The sequence below is a fragment of the Salvia splendens genome, chromosome 4 (assembly GCF_004379255.2).
Source record: "Salvia splendens isolate huo1 chromosome 4, SspV2, whole genome shotgun sequence".
Taxonomy (NCBI): domain Eukaryota; kingdom Viridiplantae; phylum Streptophyta; class Magnoliopsida; order Lamiales; family Lamiaceae; genus Salvia; species Salvia splendens.
The window spans coordinates 9,524,158-9,543,476 of record NC_056035.1 but is presented as its reverse complement, the minus strand read 5'-3'; the positions used below and the strand labels follow the sequence as shown (position 1 = coordinate 9,543,476).

General features: G+C 38.8%; 4 protein-coding genes across 5 annotated transcripts in view; 2 read left to right on the top strand and 2 right to left on the bottom strand.

The window, feature by feature from the left end:
- Positions 1-19,319, bottom strand: part of LOC121798419 (DEAD-box ATP-dependent RNA helicase 21-like) — a 794,448-nt gene that overhangs the window by 583,452 nt on the left and 191,677 nt on the right. The window lies entirely within an intron of this gene.
- LOC121798427 (aspartokinase 1, chloroplastic-like) lies at positions 3,739-7,843 on the top strand. Its single transcript, XM_042197428.1, has 13 exons — positions 3,739-4,190; positions 4,262-4,344; positions 4,504-4,544; positions 5,129-5,283; positions 6,039-6,188; positions 6,294-6,389; positions 6,479-6,595; positions 6,663-6,782; positions 6,863-6,955; positions 7,045-7,161; positions 7,249-7,365; positions 7,447-7,509; positions 7,580-7,843. The coding sequence occupies exons 1-13, from the start codon at positions 3,828-3,830 to the stop codon at positions 7,697-7,699; spliced, it is 1,635 nt and encodes a 544-aa protein (XP_042053362.1). The 5' UTR covers positions 3,739-3,827; the 3' UTR covers positions 7,700-7,843.
- On the top strand, positions 10,127-11,667 carry LOC121798456. 2 transcript variants are annotated; one of them, XM_042197475.1, is made up of 7 exons: positions 10,127-10,311; positions 10,392-10,506; positions 10,589-10,632; positions 10,706-10,816; positions 10,921-11,013; positions 11,104-11,210; positions 11,300-11,667. In XM_042197475.1, the coding sequence occupies exons 1-7, from the start codon at positions 10,220-10,222 to the stop codon at positions 11,455-11,457; spliced, it is 720 nt and encodes a 239-aa protein (XP_042053409.1). In that variant the 5' UTR covers positions 10,127-10,219; the 3' UTR covers positions 11,458-11,667. The 2 variants fall into 2 exon arrangements, with proteins under 2 accessions (XP_042053409.1, XP_042053410.1); XM_042197476.1 differs by having other exon boundaries at positions 10,132-10,311; positions 11,303-11,667.
- Positions 13,018-15,486, bottom strand: LOC121798436 (inactive leucine-rich repeat receptor-like protein kinase CORYNE). Its single transcript, XM_042197440.1, has 2 exons — positions 14,133-15,486; positions 13,018-13,722 (listed from the first exon to the last, which is right to left on the bottom strand). Exons 1-2 carry the CDS (start codon positions 14,993-14,995, stop codon positions 13,413-13,415), a joined length of 1,173 nt encoding a protein of 390 aa, XP_042053374.1. The 5' UTR covers positions 14,996-15,486; the 3' UTR covers positions 13,018-13,412.

Below are 19,319 nucleotides of genomic sequence, written 5' to 3'. Positions count from 1 at the left end.
AGAGAGAGTCTTCTCCAATGAAAGTCCCCACGGACCACTTTCCAATATATGACACACATTCTCAATCCCTCTTTCCAATGTACCTGGATTAATGAAAATTGCCCTCATTCTTGAATGCTTGACATTAGCAAATGGAAGAATCCCTTCAGAGATGATTTGAGAAACAGGGGGCTGGTCGGCTGGAGCAAGATATTTCAATACGCGCAGCCTTATTCTTTTGTGAGGATTTGTTCAGGCGGTTCAGTAACAAAGTTTTTCATGCGGCGGCTCTGAAACAGGGGGCTGGTCGGCTGGAGCAAGAGTCAGTGAGGGAGCCTGGAGAAGTATGGTCGGCGTATGATTAACAATTTGAAGAGACATACGTATTTAGTAAAGCATACTCATAATTCTAAAATATTCTATAATATTGAAAATTTCTCAAAAAATTGTTAGCATACGTATGATTAACAATTTGAAGAGACATCTCTTACACATCAGGCTAGATGTGCAGATAGGGTCAGGAGAAATGCAGCCAAATGGACTAAAATGCCCTTCAGCCCATTTGGGCATTTTCGTCCGGAAAATGGCAAAATATGCAAGGTTTGTGATTGTATATTTTATTAGACCCCTGTGGTGGGATTTTTAAATGTTATGGGTCTCTGCTGTTACAAGGCGAAAAGTTAGGGACTTTTTGTGCAGTTCACTCTAAAATCATTCATAAAGATAAATCCTTTTTTCTAATTTCCATACTACTTCATCTTTCACTTCTTCCATCAAAGTCAATCCCCTCTTTACACACTATATGCTTTACAATTATTTAAACAATCACATAATTTGAGAGATGCAAGAGCCAATAGCTTGTTTATTACCAGTACTTAAACTTTGTAATCTATACTAATATAAAGTGACAGTTTATTGAAAAGTCAAAAATGCCCTTTTTGGCGGGAAACTGTGAAGCCTATTTTTTTTTACCCTTTTTAGTCATTTTGTGGGCATGTTATTCATTGCAGAATTTGTGTTCACACTATATATGTATATGGGTTGTGTATGTGGCAGCGTGTATCTATAATAAAAGGTAGCATCTATTGGACAAAAAAATGGTAAAATGAATTGCTTTAATTTAATGTGTTGAAATTATTTATAAATATATATTCAAGGTGGGAGAGTAGATGTGGAGGCGTGGGTTTAGTCTATTAGGGTTTAGTTTGGACTTTTTTGTGTATTTAATAATATGGGCTTTTAATAATATAGTAGAATTTTAAATTGAACACATTTTTAAAATTACATTTGGATTGTTATTGTATATAATAGTATATATTTTTAAAATTATTTAAATATATTAATTTAATTTAATGTGTTGAAATTACTTTATAAATATATATTTACATTCAAGATATATATATATATATATATATATAGAAATATATTTATATTTAAATTACTATAAGTAGTATACATAGTTATAATTGAGTTGATTTTGATTTATTCCACTAGCTAAGATATTGTTATTTATGACTGAGTTCTATTTCTTTTTTTATGATTCTCAAAATATTATGTTTATGAATATTATCATGCATTATTGAAATTAGTATTAATAAAAGTGAATTTATTATTTGTGAAAAATATGATTTTTTTATTTGTTTGCTCATGTCTTCTTAATTCTAAAAAACATGTTTTAAATCATGAACTATGTAATCAGGTTTGATGGTACAAATAATATGGAAGAGAAAATATTTAAAAAGTTTGAACTTCATATCTTTAATTTATTTATTATTTCTAATTGGCTCTAAAATTATTTTTGGTAGTAAACCGCTCACCAAACATGACTTATAATATCACTTCACCGTTGAACTTTAATATGTTAATTAATGTCAACTTTGGAGCAGTTAGATGGATACTCACAATTTATTTTTCTTTTTAAGTATTAATAATTAAATCATTAAATAAAATTAAAATTAATAATGGTGTAGTATTTTTATTAATAATATATTTCTTTAGTTTGAATTATTAATAGTATATATAAGTTAAATGTACATATTCCAACAATATCTAAATTGATATCAAGAAATAATGCATTTAAATGACAACATAAGCGTAATATTAAGTTTATAATTTAAAAATAAATATCTTGATGTGGAAAAATTATAATATGATGTCATGTGAGACTAATGATTAAAAAATAATATTATTAATGAGATATTTATAAATAGTTTTGCTATGAATTTGATTATAAAAATAAAAAAATAAATTAACCTATGGGATGGGATGGGATGAGAACCTTCCACACCAAGTATCTCTATGGAACGGAACACCCGCAATGGGGTCTTGCCGGATTGTCCCGACGGGATGGGTCCGAGCTCCCATGCTGCCGTTGGGTGCGCTCTAATAAGACACATTGCAAATATACAAATTTATAATTGTATATTATTCTAAAAAATTTTATTAATTAAAAAAAATAAAAAATAAATTAACCTATGGGATGGGATGGGATGGGATGAGAACCTTCCGCACCAAGTGTCTTTATGGGACGGGACACCCGCAATGGGGTCTCGACGGATTGTCCCGACATCCCATGCTGCCATTGGGGGTGCTCTAATAAGACACATTGCAAATATACAAATTTATAATTGTATATTATTCTAAAAAAATCTATTAATTCTATATATCTTCCTAAACCATGAATTCTATTAATTTGTTGTACTTTAAAATGTTGAATTTTTTTGTAGTACATTTAATTTAACTTGAAAGGTGGTAATAGTCTATAAATCATGCATATACCTGTTAGATTTCAATATAGATGTTAGATTTCAATTTTTGATAGATTTCAAATTGGGTTCTCCAACAGAGAAGAAATAGAAAAAAAGATATTATACTGATAATAATTCAACATACTATGGTGGAGCAATGAAAATTGTGATGATTTTTTTTCCTTTTAATAAATTGGGGTGTTAAATTAATCGAGAGGAGATAACAGAATGACATTTTAATAGCCTTCTCATTTACTTCTATTTTTTTCCTTTTTTTTTCTTTTTTCTTTTTTCTTTTGGACCACTTTTTTTAATTAGTATTTGGGTTTGCTTGGATAAAATGATGTGCGCTCGAATTAACTCACATAATTTTGTGGACGTGAGCGGCTGGCTGGCGTCGCGGGAGCGGCCACAGAGAATGGAAAGAAGGATAGAGGAGGCAATTAAAAAAAAATCAAGGGAGAGAAACATGGATTAACTTAAATTTTTTTATTTAAATAACTAGGTATAATATATTTTTTTGATTAAAACTATTGAGCTATTTATTTTTTCAAATTATATAATTTCTTCCTCTTTAATTTGTAGTCCCACATTTTCCTTTACTTGCATATCTTATTCTAACTAACACGTACTATTTGATCTTTAGTCGCACATCTTCTATTTATCATTTATTTTATTTTATTTTGCTCCACTCATATCAAATTAAAATTGTGTAGCATCATTTGTCGAATATGAAATATTTCATTTAGAAGAGGTTTAGAGAACTACATTTTTCTTTTTGTTATTGTTTATAGTGTTATGAATACTTAGTGTAATTAACACATATTCTTAATTATAAACATCATTATATTTTTTTATGATCTTTTTTAATCTACTTACCTTAGAATTAATCTTTAATGTTTAAAAATTTTATGTCTCGGGGTGATAACACTAGTTTATAAATATTTTAGTAGGAGTTCTTCATTTATTTAAAGAAATTAGTATGTAAATGGCGGCGAAAAATATAACCTTGAGTTGAAGTAGGAGGAGCAGTGAAGTGAAGGTACTGAAATTGGGAATAAGAAAGCGAGGTAGTTTCACCACATCACTACTCATTATTCGATGTCGATTTCACTCCACTCCAATGCTAAGATTTTGTGCACTAGATTCTACCATCAATTTAACCAAAACCTTCCTTCCCCTCACCCATTCCAACTCCTCGATCACCTCCATTTCCCTCCCAATTTCCGATTCTCTGCCGTCGTTGATCACAAAAGGTCCTCCATTGTTTACTGCAACAAAGATGGGGACTCCGCATTTTCCGATGGGGGCGACGCCTTTACGTGCGTGATGAAGTTCGGCGGCTCTTCGGTAGCTCTGGCGGAGAGGATGAGAGAGGTGGCTAATCTCATCCAATGTTTTCCCGAGGAGAATCCAATAATCGTGCTTTCCGCCATGGGAAAGACCACCAACAATCTAATTTGCGTACGTTCATAGTAGCTTTACTGGATTCCAGTTTTTCAGTGCATTTTGAGTCACGGAGAGTTGAATTATAGGCAGGAGAGAAGGCTGTGAGCTGCGGATTCACTAACGTGTCGGAGATTGAGGAGTTGAGCCTTATCAAAGACGTGCATCTTAGGTTATTTCTACTTTTTTGGAAAGCTCTATGCAACACAGAAGGAATAATTGTACACTTGTTTTCTTAGAGTTTCATCTACATATTGTGCAGGCGAAAATAGTGCTGTTTTGTACAAATATCTGGCCAATTACTTATCAATACTTTTGGTTGTGTTTTCAGAACGGTGAACGAGCTAGGAATTGATGTGTCTGTGATTTCTGGTAAGGTTTCATTGTGGCTGTTGCATTTCTTCTCATTCAAATATTCTGACATATAATCTAAGGATTGAAAGAGCATTTTTGTCCATATACACTTTATTTTATAGAGCATTAGTTTCTCAATTGTTGAAAGAATCTTAATTTTAGTTGTTGTGAGCAGTGATCAACAAAGTGTATACGTAATGTGGGTTTTCACTAAATTCTACACTAATTTAAGTTATGTAATTGCTGACAGCCATATATTTCTCACTGGTTGGAAGTTCCTTGATTTAAGTGTCTGTTCTAGATCTCAAGAAGGTGTTATTGCTGCTTGAAAGGCATTTCATTGTGCGTGTCATATACTGTAACACATAAAAGAATTTTTGTAGAATATGTATATCTCTATAGAGAGTTTGGAAATGTATGAGAATCATGTTTTGTAATAGCAGATGCCTTTCTTGGCTGTAAAATAACCTATCCAGTCACTGTTTAGTATGCTATGGTTGTATGTCCTTGTGCTATTGCCTCATGATATAGATACACTTGGAACAACGATGCTATCTCCACATCTGATTTTGGCATAAACTTTTGTTATGGTTTCTTCTCAGAACAACTGGAAGAATTGGAGTTGCTTTTGAATGGGATTGCTAGACTGAAGGAGCTGACACTTCGGACTCGAGACAAACTAGTTTCATTTGGGGAGTGCATGTCTACTAGGGTTTTCGCTGCCTATCTAAATAGCATTGGCGTAAAAGCACAGCAAGTATGTTTGCTGCTCTTGCTTTCATATTAAAGATTTATAACTGACTCAAACCTTCTGGATATTCAATTTCTGCATGGTGTGAGAAAACATTGCTTTTTGGTTCCATAGGACACGTCGTGCCTTATTTTTTGGTTCCAAACAACACCAAAAATTTTCTTCTGGAACTTAGTGTGTAGTATGCCATCCTATGGGACCAAACATGTCATTTTTCTACCAGTATCTCTTTAGACACCATTACATAACACTAAAAAAAAGTTAATTTTATACACGTTACTTGTGGAAAACATAGAAACAACTGAATTCCAGTCAGAATGAATGAGAGGTTTTATTGCTCCAAGTAAGGCTACTTTTACTTATATTACACCTCCAGCCTCCCCAGCATTTGGAGAAAGTAGGCAGTTCCTTCTTAGGTACTCACTTGTTTGGTGCAATGTACAGACAAGGAGAAATTTTGCCTATGGGAAGTGCAGAATATAATTAATTGGAGAAAGTAATTAACAGTTGATAGTTGGTGATGTGATAATGATATTGTGTGCATAAGTAAATTCTCTTATATAATCTAGATAAGGCTTCAGCTCTTGTGGCTTTAACTTCATCCTCTGAGACCCATGGTTGAACATTTTTGTGGCTGCTGCTCATCTGTTTCAAATTTGTTTCCCGTTTACATTGTGAAATGGATGATCTAACATATCATTTGGTACAGTACACTCATTATCACTTTCCTCTGCCCTTATGGTGGTCTGTGAATACTGCAGTATGATGCATTTGACATTGGATTTGTCACAACGGATGATTTCACAAATGCAGACATTTTGGATGCAACCTATCCTGCTGTTGCTGCTAAATTACACGATGACTGGATTAGCAATAAAGCAATTCCTGTAGTTACTGGCTTCCTCGGAAAGGTTTTTACTTAAATCTGCTGATCCGGAGGAAGTAGTTTGAGCATCAATTGATATTTATTGACCGATTGTAGCCATTGCAAATTTCAAAGGAGTTTCCATATGCAGGGATGCAAGTCTGGTGAAATAACCGCTCTAGGTAGAGGTGGTAGTGACTTGACAGCTACTGTAATTGGCAAAGCTTTAGGTTTACGTGAAATTCAGGTGAAGTCATGAAGTCTATTTTATGGTCATTACATATAATGTTTGATTCATAGAAAATACCCCTTCGACTTTGCTTCAATTTCATACAGGTCTGGAAGGATGTCAATGGTGTTCTCACCTGTGATCCCAGTATTCATCCGTGTGCAAAACCAGTACCTTATCTGACGTTCGAAGAGGCTGCAGAGCTTGCTTATTTTGGAGCTCAGGTAATTTTTCTGCATTCTTAATTATAGGTGAAGACATGTATATTGAACATAAGCAAATTTTGCACAGGTGTTGCACCCACAAGCAATGAGACCGGCTATGGAGAGCAACATTCCAGTTAGGGTTAAGAACTCTTACAACCCTAAAGCCCCGGGTACTCTCATCAGTAAAGATAGAGACATGACCAAGGTTTCTATTTTTGTTAATAGTACACAAGTTTAGATGGAAGGGCTCAAAGCATTGACCATTCGATGTGAAATAACTGACAGGCTCTACTTACTAGTATTGTCCTAAAGCAGAATGTTACCATGCTGGATATTGTTAGTACTCGAATGTTGGGTCAGTTTGGCTTCCTGGCAAAGGTGATATCAATCTTTATTTTGGATCATATCTGTTATTCTTTCACTTTGAACGTATCAATATGAGAAACTCAAAATGTATTTGATATCAGGTATTTGCAATATTCGAAGATTTGGACATATCTGTGGATGTTGTAGCAACTAGTGAAGTCAGTATCTCTGTTACACTTGATCCATCAAAAATTTGGAGCAGAGAGCTAATTAAGCAGGCAAGTTAAGTATCCTATCTTCAAATGAAGATTTAATTTGCAAGAATGATAAGAAATTTTGAGTTGGTGTGGTGTGGGCATGATCAGGAACTTGACCACGTGGTTGAAGAGCTTGGAAAAATTGCTGTTGTAAAACTTCTTCCGCAGAGATCAATTATCTCCCTCATTGGCAACATCCAGTATTCTTCTTTGATATTGGAAAAGGTAGTTTCTCAGATATAGAGTAGTGCATCAACTGCCACTACTGCTTTTGTTGAGAAGTTGATCTGATTTCATATTTGGCAGGCGTTCAGTGTCTTCAGGAGACATAACGTGAATGTGCAGATGATCTCGCAAGGAGCTTCCAAGGTTGCGATATCTCAACACGGGTAAAAAACGAAGTTGTTTTTGTGGTTTCTAACGAGCGGCTTTGACACAGGTGAACATGTCCCTGATAGTAAATGACAGTGAAGCAGAAGAGTGTGTCAAGGCCCTTCACTATTCCTTCTTCGAGAGCGGCCAAGTGGCACTCACCAACGCTAAGGCTGACTCTTACTGAGGCCCTTAACCAAGTTATTAATTGTTATAGTGAGTACTAGTATTTGAAAAATTGCTGCCTTAGATTCATCATTTTAGTGACTCTGACTCAGACTGTAACTCGGTTGTTTTTATTCTCTAATCCCTAAATTAATTTTGTTGACAACCATAATCAAAACTCAACAAAGCTCTGCTAACATCTCAACGGCATATAAAAACTAGCTACTTTTTTTTCAAGTTTTTGAGCTTTGAATCATTTTATCCTTAAGAACTTAAAAACTTTTTTTAAATGGGATTATGAACTAATTAAACTTTAAAATGTCAAAATATTAGAGCATCTCCAATGGTCGGCGTCACCACCGGAGCGCCGATTTTTCGCCCACGCCGGTTTGACGCCGAACCATTGGAACCGGCGTGGGCGAAATCGGCGTCAAAATCGGCGTCGCCATGCCGATTCCCGCGCTGACGCCGGTTCCCACGCCGATCCTCACGGGCGCCATTGTGGCTCCCGGATCGGCGCCAAACCGGCGTCGGATTTAAATATTTTTTTTTTTTTTTCGCAAAACACAATATATACGCGCGTTGAACCTCATTTTCATTCGCACCACTTGTTTTAACGAGTACTCTCTCTCTACCTTACTTTCTGTACAAGATCAATAACGAGCAATGGAGAACAACTACGAAGGTACTCCAGTTAATCCCGGGGGATGGTCTCAGACTCCCCCGGCTCCCGGTGTAGGGTCTCAGACGCCCCCGACTCCCGGGGCAGGGTCCCATACTTCCCCGGCTCCTGGGGGAGGTGGTTGGCCTCCAATGAGCGGGTACTACAACGTGTACCCGTGGCAGCAGATGATTCCGGGGTGGGCACCCGGCATGCAGCCCCCTATGCAGATGATGCCGGGGTGGGCACCCGGCATGCAGCCACCGGCGCAGCAGATGATGCCACCGGCGCAACATATGATTCCACAGTCGCAGGCGACGCACGGGGGGGACAACGCCTATCGGCCGACTTTTGATTTTTCCACCGGTTCTTCGCACACATCGACCCCAACGGATGCACAGTATTCGGAGACCTTCTCCTTAGCGGACTTGGGTTTTGATATTAACGACGTTTCTGAAACTCTCATTCAAAGCCAGGGAGTAGGGCGGGGTAAGAAGAAGGGCAAGGCGAAGAAGGTCGGCGAGTCGTCGCAGCCCCGCGCCGAAATCCGGGGCCGGAGGAAGTGGACGGACGCGGAGAACGTTGCGGTTGCCAAGGCGTGGGTGAGTGTTTGCGACGATCCTCTCGTTTCAAACAACCAGAGGATCGTCAACTTGTGGGCGAAGATAGCTGCAGCCTACAGGGCATTTTGCCCTGAAGGGAGACCGTGCACCGGGGAGGAGGTCCGGAAGTGCTGGGACCGAATCAGGGCTGGCGTCTCTCGATTTTCGGGTTTGTACGCCAACGCCCTCCGCATGCAGACCAGTGGCCAAACAGAGGAAGACTGCAGGAGGATTGCGGAAAGAGCCTACCCCGATCCGGATAAGAAGTACTATGAGTTCACCTACTGGAACTGCTACGTTGTGCTCAACGAGTCGGAGAAATTCCGGGCAGGCGTCGACGCTGGCTGGCCGAAGAGGCAGAGACTGAACTATACCGGAGATTATAGCGGCAGCAGCGGTGGTTCGTCAGACCTCCCCGAGACGGCCCAGGAGGTCCCGACTCCTCGGTCGTTCGGTCGCCGACCTCGCCCGGTTGGGCAAAGGCGGGCGCAGCAGGTTGCGAGGGGGGGCACACCGAGTTCCCAGGATGTCCATTCGGCATCCCCCCTCGGCAGGTCTACCGAGGAGCTCAAATTCTTCGCGCGCCAACAAACGCGCGCTCAAATGGTGAAGACCTTAGCCGACTTCCAAGCGGCGGTGGACCCCGAGGTGAAGGATTTTCTTCGCGTATTGCTCCAGAGCCAGCGTGAAGAACTGGAGGCGATGAGGAGGGACACCGGCGGGAATAGCCGCGGCGTAGGTGGCGACGGAGGCGGCGGCGACGGCAGTGAAGAAGCGTTGGGCGACGACGGAGACGAGGACGGCGGCGATGAGTGATTTTGTTTTACTTTTTTAAATTAATGTACTTTTTACTTTTTGTAATTTTTTTAAATTGTTGTACTTTTTTTTAAAAGTAATGTACTTTTTAAATTTTAATATTATTATTCGAATTTTCCGTATTTGTCTCGTAAATTAAATTATGTATGTTGATACAATTGTAAATTAAATTATATAATTGTTATTAGTGATGTGGATAGGTAGTGTGAAGGCTATTTGATGGCTATTTGATGTCCAGTTGATGTGGCAAGCTGATGTGGCAGGAGAATTGTAGTGCTGATGATGTGGCAGTGTGAAGGCTATTTGACGGCTATTTGACGTCCGCCAGCATTGGAGATGCTCTTAGTGTTTCAGACAAGTGCAGCAGCAAAAATGCTAGAATTAAATAAAAAAAAGTCTAGTTTTGGTTGTTCAAAAGTTGAAAGCAAAAAAGAATTTAGAGTGAAAACAGAGTAAACCAAAAATGGTGGAGAGATTTTTCTTGACAGGTAACACGAAATTTGAGTTTGGGGATGAGAGCGAAGCTATCACCATTCTCTCTGGGCCGCCTTGCTCGTAATTTCTTCACCATCATTTCCTTTTGCTCTCTGTCCACCCCTAATTCAATTGCTATCTCACTCTCTAATTTTGTGCAGCGGCAAAACCTCATTGCTTTTCCAGTTCGCATTCAACTCCGCAGCAGAGGGCAATGCCGTAGTTATCTTGTGCCACCGCCGCACCCTGGAAACCACCCCACCCTTCCTCTCTCAGGTTTCCCCAATCTTCCACTCGTTTCTCTCTTTTTCTTTTTATTCCTCATCAAACCCAACTTTTATGTTACATATCATCCCAGGGTGTTGATCCATCTTCCGAGATTTCCCGCAGAATTCAAATCAAGTGAGTCGAATTCGCGCCTCTCTTCATCTTTGACTAGTGATAACTTCTACAATTTGCACTTGTTTATTGAAAGGTATGTGGATGATGATGAAGGGATCAAGCGCTACTTTGCTGCTTTTCATTTGCATCCTACATTTCCGACCTCAATTATTGTCGACGATTTCGGGCATTTCTTCGTTGAGAGGTTACATGATGATTCCTTCATAATTTTGCATTTCTTACGCAGTACTATGACAAATTCTCTAGATCATTTTCTCAATGCTCGTGATTTGTTCCATTTGTCAAAAGGAATTGCCAAGAGAAATACAACAACCCTAGAGGAAGAGAGCTGGCAATGATCCGAGTGCTAGCACTCTGTCGAAATGCAATCAGCCATGCCAAGTGTGCAATTTTTCTTCTTCTTCATATGTTCATTCCAATTCAATCTGTTATAATTAGTTATATCGAAGCATGACATTGTCACCGTGGCAGTAAAAGCAGTCGTTGTGAGATTGTGTTGTCGGACACTCACAAAGGCGACACCCCGAGGCTGCTCTACATTTACAAGAGATGGGCGTCTTGCATTTACACTATCAAAGGTAAATTCCAATTCAAGTTGGATTTTTCGTTGCATTACATATGGTTAGTTTGGTGTCATAGTAATAGGCCTCTTTGTTTTGTGTTGAAGAAGGGGTTGGAGCGGGGTCGTTTGTTGTGAGGAAAAGCTATTCAACCACGCCGAATGCAAAGCTAACATCTTCTGCTAAGTACTCTATATCGCTCCAATATTTGGTTCTAGAGGGACTCGTTCAGGAGACTGATCATCACACTAGGACAATTTCCTAAGTTGCATCATAATACCTTGGAATTTTAGTTTTATATGGCATTATGTTTACAATTTTAGTGTCCCCAAAGAAGAAAATATATGTATCTGGGATTCTCTGTAATTACTTGATTCTAAACTCTTGGTGATGGGCTGGCTTACACTTTACACAAGGTGCCATTTCAAAATCATGAGAATGATATCTTCTTCTTAATACTAATAATTGATAGTAAGCTCTGTGTTTTTATTTGAGAAATTGAGTGAGACAAACTTTGTATAGTCCTAAATCCAGTTGGATCAGGACGATAAGATTCCAAAGGGGGGCCCGGTCCTTGTTTAAGACCACTTACCATTGATTACTGCTAGTTTGTATTTGAAAATGGCTTATACTATCAATAATATTGTTTGCCCAGTGTTATGCGAGGTCTATATTTGCATAAGCAAGACTCTACTGTATTTGTTTTCATAAAAGTGAATAGGGCGATCAAAATTTGTCATTCATTAATTTATCAGTCATTGGAGTAAATTGTTTATCAATTTCTTTGAAATGATATTACTATTTCGATTTTAATATTCTCTGTTTGGTAAGAAAAATTTTAAATTTTCTTTCCCGGTAGATGATGAATTCAGTAAAAGGCTGGTCAAAATGTCAAATCTATGCAGTGCCAAGAGGCCAACATATTAACCAACACCACTACTACCACCCATCATATCAGTTTTTCCTTTAAATATTCTCAAATCATTGTGATGTGAATTCAAAATATTGACTCCATCACTAAGTTGAATTCTATATCCACTTTGAAGTTGCAATAAACAAGGGTTAATAACTTACTAGCATAAGAGCATGAATAACCCCGTCCCCATTTTCGGCCCCAAGTTCTCTCCACGTCATTATTCCCCTAAATTTGAGTCCCGGCCCACAACTGCTCTAACCCTGCAGGACCCAACCCGGGCCGCAACTAATAAATGACACTATTCACAACTCCAACTTATTTTACTCGTAAAATAGAATACGTTGAGCAATTATAACACGAGAAATTCATTTTAATACAAAAATAATAAATTATAAATTAAAAATTATAAAAAAATTAGAAAATTAAAAAAAGTGCAAAAAAAAAATAAAAATATTAAAAAAAGTGATGATTGGATCTCGCCCCTCTCCCCCTCCCTCTTCTTCCTCTTCCAAAAATTCAAAAATCCGTGAACAGTAGCGTCCCGGCCCACAACAAACCGGAAGCTCCATCGCCGCTAGGCCGGGCCGCGGGACCGTCACCGGGCCGCAAATGCGGCCCCGGGACCGGCCTGGGCCGTGCCGCATCCTCCTCCATCGCGTGGGACGGGACGGGACTCGCGATTTGCGGCCCTGCCCTCCGCGTTATTCATGCCCTAACGTATTGTGAACAAATGGAGTACCATTTTCAAAAATTGAATCGTGTATCATCATCTCGCAAAAACTAGAAAATGGACGAATGAAATTACTCTAGTTAAAAACAAAATTGGGTTAAATTGCAAAAAGAAAGTTAAGAACCCCTTGTATTAAATTCTTGATAGAAATGAATAATACGCACTAATTTAGACGCATATCACAAAAATATCATCAACTCTATCTATGTTTTAATTTTAATCGCCGTTTCTATTTTTAAGCACATAATTTGTGTAATTTTCCAAAAAGAAGTTAGAAGACAATTAACATTCATTAACATATGTTGAAAAGCGGTGAAAATGTGAAATGACCTCTTCCAAAAAAAAACAGAGCAAACAAAATCATCCCCATCACCATGAGCAAATGCCTCCCTACTCCATCACATCAATTTCTTCACTACACCAACCTCACTCAAGCATGAAACACACCACCGCAGCTGTCACACTGCAGCTCGAAGAAGGCGGAGCTCAGTGGTTGCTCCCACGGCAAACCTATGCACGCTCTCGTGCTGTGGAAGCCGTGGGAACAACCAAAAGCTTCTTCTCTCAACGCGCTTCAGAAACTGTTCAGCTGAGTCAGCATGGAGACGAGCTCATCCGTTGAGGGGCGATCAGCAGGCAAGTCTGATAGGCACACAACCGCAATTCTAACAGCCATCAGCATCTCCTCCTCTTCCACTTCTTCTCCTAGAATGCTCTTGTCTAGCGCCTCCCGCCCCTCACCGGCTTGCTGCAGCTGCCGGAGCCACTGCCCTAAGCTCCCCCCGCTCGCTGCTTCGCCAAAGAACAGGTCCAGCGGGTCCCTACCGGTTAATAGAACACCTAATATGACCCCAAAGCTGAAGACATCACTTTTATCTGTATACCTTCAATCAGTACCAAATACTAAGTTACAATTTCATTTCCAAAAAATAATAGTAGTTCAAGCAATGGATTTCTTACTATTTAGTTTCTACCAAAGTGAATATCAACTTTATATGATGATAATCAACACAAATATACTTTTATTTTATGCTTTACACAGCTTTTGCATAAAGCTTAATGCACTTTCAGCTGTCTGCAGATTCTATAACTTTTTCACATGACCAAAGGAGATAAGTTCTCTTCTTAATCAAACTTTTTCTAGATGCATAATCATCAACCAAGCACAATAGATCATTCATCAAACATGAAGCAATCAATCACACTAAATATGTCACTAAACATTAGTCTAAATTGAAGGACAAGCAAGTAGTACTATTAATTACTGCGGTAACATGTAAGCATTGCTTCATACCTACAATTCTGAAAACACTCGGGAGCATTGTACCCCGATGCTGCTCGTCTGAAATCAGGAAGGACGGTAGCTAATCCGGAATCGCCCAGCCTAGGGTCGAACTGTGAGTTCAACATGACATTCGAAGGCTTCAAGTTGTAATGCAACCTTCTAGGATCACAAGTGAAATGAAGATAATACAACCCTTTCACTATACCAACACCAATTCGAAGCCGAGACTCCCACTTGAGCTCCAACTGATTCTCCCTCACACTCCTCATTGCATCTTCAAGGCTTCCAGCCGGGGCAAAATCGTACACTAATGAGTATCCACTAGATTCACACACATAAGACCTCAAACTCATCAAATTCCTATGCCTCAAACTAGCAAGAACCTCGAGTTCCTTGTGTATCTTTTTCCTCAAGGCCTTGCCCCTAGCCCCGGCCCCACAGTCGGGCTCGAGCCTCTTGACTGCTACTACAAGGCCGTTGTCTAGCACGGCCTTGTAGTATCTTCCAGACGGGCTCGAGCTCAAAAGCTCGGAGCTGTTCGAGAGGGCTGATCTAAGTGTCCTAACAGATATTCTAGGTGAAAACAGCAGAGGGCCTTTGAGAATTGGAGCTCTATTCACATATTTCACAAAGTGCCTAAACAGCAAAGCTAAGAGAAGGGCACCAATCAATCCTGTCACACTCCCTAATGCTATGCTCAAGAAAATCCTCCTAAGCCTACTCTTGAGGCTGGGCGGCGGCGGATGCTCGCCAGAGAAGTTCTTGCTGAGCCTATCTGCGCATTCAGCAGAAACTATGTTCAGACAAAAAGCTACCAACACAACCATCTTCAGTGCCTTGCTTGCACCAAGTTCCTGTCTTTTCTTCTCCATGGAAATATAGTTATGAGCTAGCTAAAATATGAAAGCTAAACCTCTCATGAAATAAAGAATCCTAGATAAGCATGAGTTCCTACCATGTCTCAAACACAAGATTCCAAGGGCTAAGCAGTATGGAGAGGAGAGGAGAGAGAGAATGGAAAAGCAAACTACATTTCCCCAATAAAAGGTGAAGAAAGTCACATCAGGCCACCAATTTCTCAGCAGTTTCTAGAGGAATCTTGGAGCCCCAAATGGCAAAAGACTGAAACTTTAAGCGAAAATGGGATGCGGAATACGATAAAATCAAAGGTGGTGTGAGGGGAAATGTTGAGAATGAAGGAGGAGGTGAATGATTGATTACATCACAGATTCCATCTTTTTTGCACCCACCTTGATCTTCAAATTCAAACTGCGCCTGAGAGAAGTGGAGTGTGAGATAGTGTTAAAAATGGTGAAAACTGCGAAAAGGAAAAGCAAAACCCATATTTCAAAAGACAGGATTTACGAACAACATTTCAAACCCAAAACATTCATACATGAATTGCATCAAAAACATAAAAAATACATTTCACCAAATTAAAAATATATATTTCAATAATTTAAAACTATATAAACGACGACCTTCCGCTGCCATACTTCTTCAATAATATCGTTATGGAGTTGAACATGGGCTTGTTTTTGGCGCATGTCGGCAAATGCACGGACTCGATCAACTTCGTCATGGGGTATCCTCATGCATACATTGCTAGTGGCCACGCCGTGGCTTGGATCCGCAGCATCAACATCATCATTGGCCCAATCAGTCAGTGCTGGACCTTCATTTTTGACAATCATGTTGTGCATGATAATACATGCGTACATGATGTCGGCGATGCTGTCAATGTACCACAGCCGTGTTGGACCCTTCACTGCCGCCCATCGAGCCTGGAGCACACCAAATGCCCACTCAACATCCTTGAGCGCTGCCTCCTGGCGACCCGCAAAATATATCTTCTTTTCATCTGTTGGGCATCTGATCGACTTCACAAAGACGGGCCACATATGGTATATCTCATCCACCAAATAATAGCCCATGTTGTGTTGGTTGCCGTTGGCGACAAAGTTGACGGCCGGACCGACGCCCATGCACTGGTCGTTGAAAAGGGGCGACGACTGGAAGGCGTTGATGTCATTGTTCGACCCGGCTACTCCAAAATAGTCATGCCAAATCCACAACCGGTAGTCAGCTACCGCCTCAAGGATCATCGTGGGATTCTTGGCCTTGAAACCAGTAGTGTACATCTCTTTCCAGGCAGCGGGGCAGTTCTTCCATTCCCAGTGCATACAATCTATGTTGCCTAACATCCCCGGAAACCCTTGTTTATTCCCGTGCATATCCAGCAAAGCCTGACAATCTTCGGGGGTAGGCTTCTGAAGATACCTATCCCCGAATATCTCCCTAACGCCCTGACAAAAATACTTCAGGCACTCTCGGGCAGTCGTCTCGCCGATGTGGAGGTACTCGTCGAACATATCGGTCGCGCCTCCGTATGCCAGTTGTTTGATTGCGGCAGTGCACTTCTGAATCGGCGTGCGGTCGGGTTTACCAGCCGCATCCTCCCGCACCCTGAAATACCTGTATCGACGCTCCAAAGTGCCCACGATACGCAGAAAGAGCGGACGATGCATCCTAAACCGCCGCCGGAATAGGTTCTCCCCAAACCGTGGCTCCGGTGCAAAGTAATCCGCGCACAACCTATGGTGGCCAACGAGGTGGTCTCGGCCTCTCGGGGTACTATAGTGCGACGATGGATGGGTCGAGGCACAGCCGGCGCCGAGGCCGCTTGTTCCTCCCTCTCCGCGGCCTCCCGCACACGTGCGTGAATCAGTCGCATCATGTGTTCATAATGCCCATCACCACCACTACCACTACCGGCCATTACGGATATATTAAAGAAATTTAGAGAGAGAGAAACTTGTTAATACAAGTGGTGCGAATGAAATGAAGTTCAACGTGATGTATTTATAGAAATTAAAAAAAACATTTAATTCAATAAACGAGAATTCCGCGCGGACGTCCGCACGGAATTCTCCGCGGAATTTAGCGGAACGCTATGGAACTGCGAATTCCTCGACGGAATTCCGTATCCATGCATGCCACGCACAATGGCGGACGTCCGCCACGGAATTTCCGCACGCCGGTGGGAATTCCGCAATGACGTCTGCCACTGCTGATACTCTTAGCCTCTTTTCTGCTAAAAAGATTAACACTATTCTAATAACACCCATAGATTAAATTACTCTGATTTGCTGTGTCTTGGGGCTCTTGTTAAACCCATTTTCACTTATTGAAATTTGTATGTAGTGTTGCCATAAAAATTAGTACTAGTACTACTGTTATTTATTGTAATTTAAAATTCCAGATAATAGTAGTAATAAGAAAGTGTAGGTAATCATAGTAATGAAGTTTTCTAGTAATAGTACATATTTGAAATTTGTATGCACAATATACACTAAAATGCGAATAATAGGCATTGGACCTGTACGCCGACGACAAAAAGGGAAATATATGGATAATGTCATTATTGTATTCACTTGTACTTGTTACATAAATATAAGTAATAACCTACAATTTTAAGAAAAGAAAATGCATTGCCCTGATGTACTTTATATGCAATACTTTATGATTGAAATAAATAAATAAATAATTTAATGATTTATTGGCAGATCTTAAAAGTGATATAAAATCCGAATTTAGCAAAAATTTGGAAAATCAAAGCAAACACCTCTAAAATAAAAATGAGTTTTGTATGTATATATATATACAAGAACATTCACCTTTTTTCCCTGACCACAACTTTTAAATGTAAATATATGATATTTGAATTTTTCTGATTTTCTCCCGACAAACATTTCGGGTCAAATTAAAACTAATGTGGAGTACACTTGACGTATTACTATCTGCCTGGTGAAAGGTGGAAAATCAATAGGACAATTTAAGCAATTTAAGAAAATACGTTGCCCTAACTGTGAGATTTTTTTTCCCCAATGAACAATTTAAATCAAAATAAAATTATTGTGTAGATTGCTCTAATTTTACCTTTTTTTCTAAATTGTATTTTTTTATTATTTGACGATAAATATTTTTTTAATTTTATTGAACTATGTGGAGTGTAATGTCTTGAAAAATTAACATGTTTTAAGAGATGTTACGAACTGAGATATTTGCGATTTTTGTCTTTCAAATTGCATTCGATTAGAATAATGATTATTTTCATTTTTATAAACTACTACTTTTTTTGTGATTTAATATGAATATGTAAGGATTTGCATATATACTTTATTTTGATCAACAATTTTCTTTATTTAAATGACGTGTTATAAACAATTTAATGAATTACTATTATTTAAAAAGCTTCACTCTATGAATTTTGTGAATATAAACTAATACTCATGTCTGAATTCAAAAGGTGTTTGACGATTCATGGTTTTAGAAAAAAATTTATGGTTAGAGAAAAAATTAGAAAATTTTAAAAGTTCGGAGGAAATTCTGAAAATTCTCAAAGTCCGAGAGAAATTATAGAAAATCTTAAAAATTCGTGTATTTTCAAACAAATTACCCTTCTTTATTCAAATGATGTTGTTTTAATACTTGTCGTTTTTCCCACGTCAGCTTCAATATAAAGGAAAAACTATTTTTTGAAAAAAAAAACAGAAAAACTCAAAATTCATCTATTTAGATTCAAATATTAAAGAACTATGGAAAAATCAAAAGATGTAGAAAATTCATGCATTTACGGACAAATAACTCAATAAAAATACATGCAACCTCCTATTTCTTCACCGTTGTCCGTCAACTAAGGCCCAAGAAAATAATTATCTACAACAAAACTTTCTTAAACGATATACTCCCTTCGTCTCTGAAGGGTTGTCACACTTCTTCTCTGTATTCGTTTTGTAAAAATAATAGTTAAAGTGGAGGGAGGGTAAAGTAAAAGAGAATAATATAAAAAAAAGTCTTAACTAAATTATTCTCTCTCTTACTTTACACTCTCTCCATCCTAACTATTTATTACTCCATCCGTCCCTGAAAATTTGTTACATTTCATTTTCTACACTCATTTTAGAAAAATGATAAGAAATAACTAAAGTGGAGAGATGATAAAGTAAGAGAGATAATAACGTAAATGAGGGTCTTTTCTACACTATTCTCCCTCTTACTTTATCATCACTCGACTTTAACTATTTATTATTATTTTTTCAAAACGAGTAAAAAAATGAAATATGACAAATTTTCAAGGACAAAATGGGAGTATATTATTTTTATAAACAGAGTGCACAAAAGAAGTGTGACAAA

Bases quoted from the DNA above. Each gene is read 5' to 3' on its own strand.
- LOC121798427 (XM_042197428.1), top strand. From the start codon at position 3,828: ATGTCGATTTCACTCCACTCCAATGCTAAGATTTTGTGCACTAGATTC. The intron at 6,596-6,662 runs GTAATTTTTCTG...AATTTTGCACAG, and splicing joins TTGCTTATTTTGGAGCTCAG to GTGTTGCACCCACAAGCAAT. The intron at 7,510-7,579 runs GTTGCGATATCT...GCTTTGACACAG, and splicing joins TCTCGCAAGGAGCTTCCAAG to GTGAACATGTCCCTGATAGT.
- LOC121798456 (XM_042197475.1), top strand. From the start codon at position 10,220: ATGGTGGAGAGATTTTTCTTGACAGGTAACACGAAATTTGAGTTTGGG. The intron at 10,633-10,705 runs GTGAGTCGAATT...GTTTATTGAAAG, and splicing joins TCCCGCAGAATTCAAATCAA to GTATGTGGATGATGATGAAG. The intron at 11,211-11,299 runs GTAAATTCCAAT...TTTGTGTTGAAG, and splicing joins TTGCATTTACACTATCAAAG to AAGGGGTTGGAGCGGGGTCG.
- LOC121798436 (XM_042197440.1), bottom strand. From the start codon at position 14,995: ATGGAGAAGAAAAGACAGGAACTTGGTGCAAGCAAGGCACTGAAGATG. The intron at 13,723-14,132 runs GTATGAAGCAAT...TACTGATTGAAG, and splicing joins GAGTGTTTTCAGAATTGTAG to GTATACAGATAAAAGTGATG.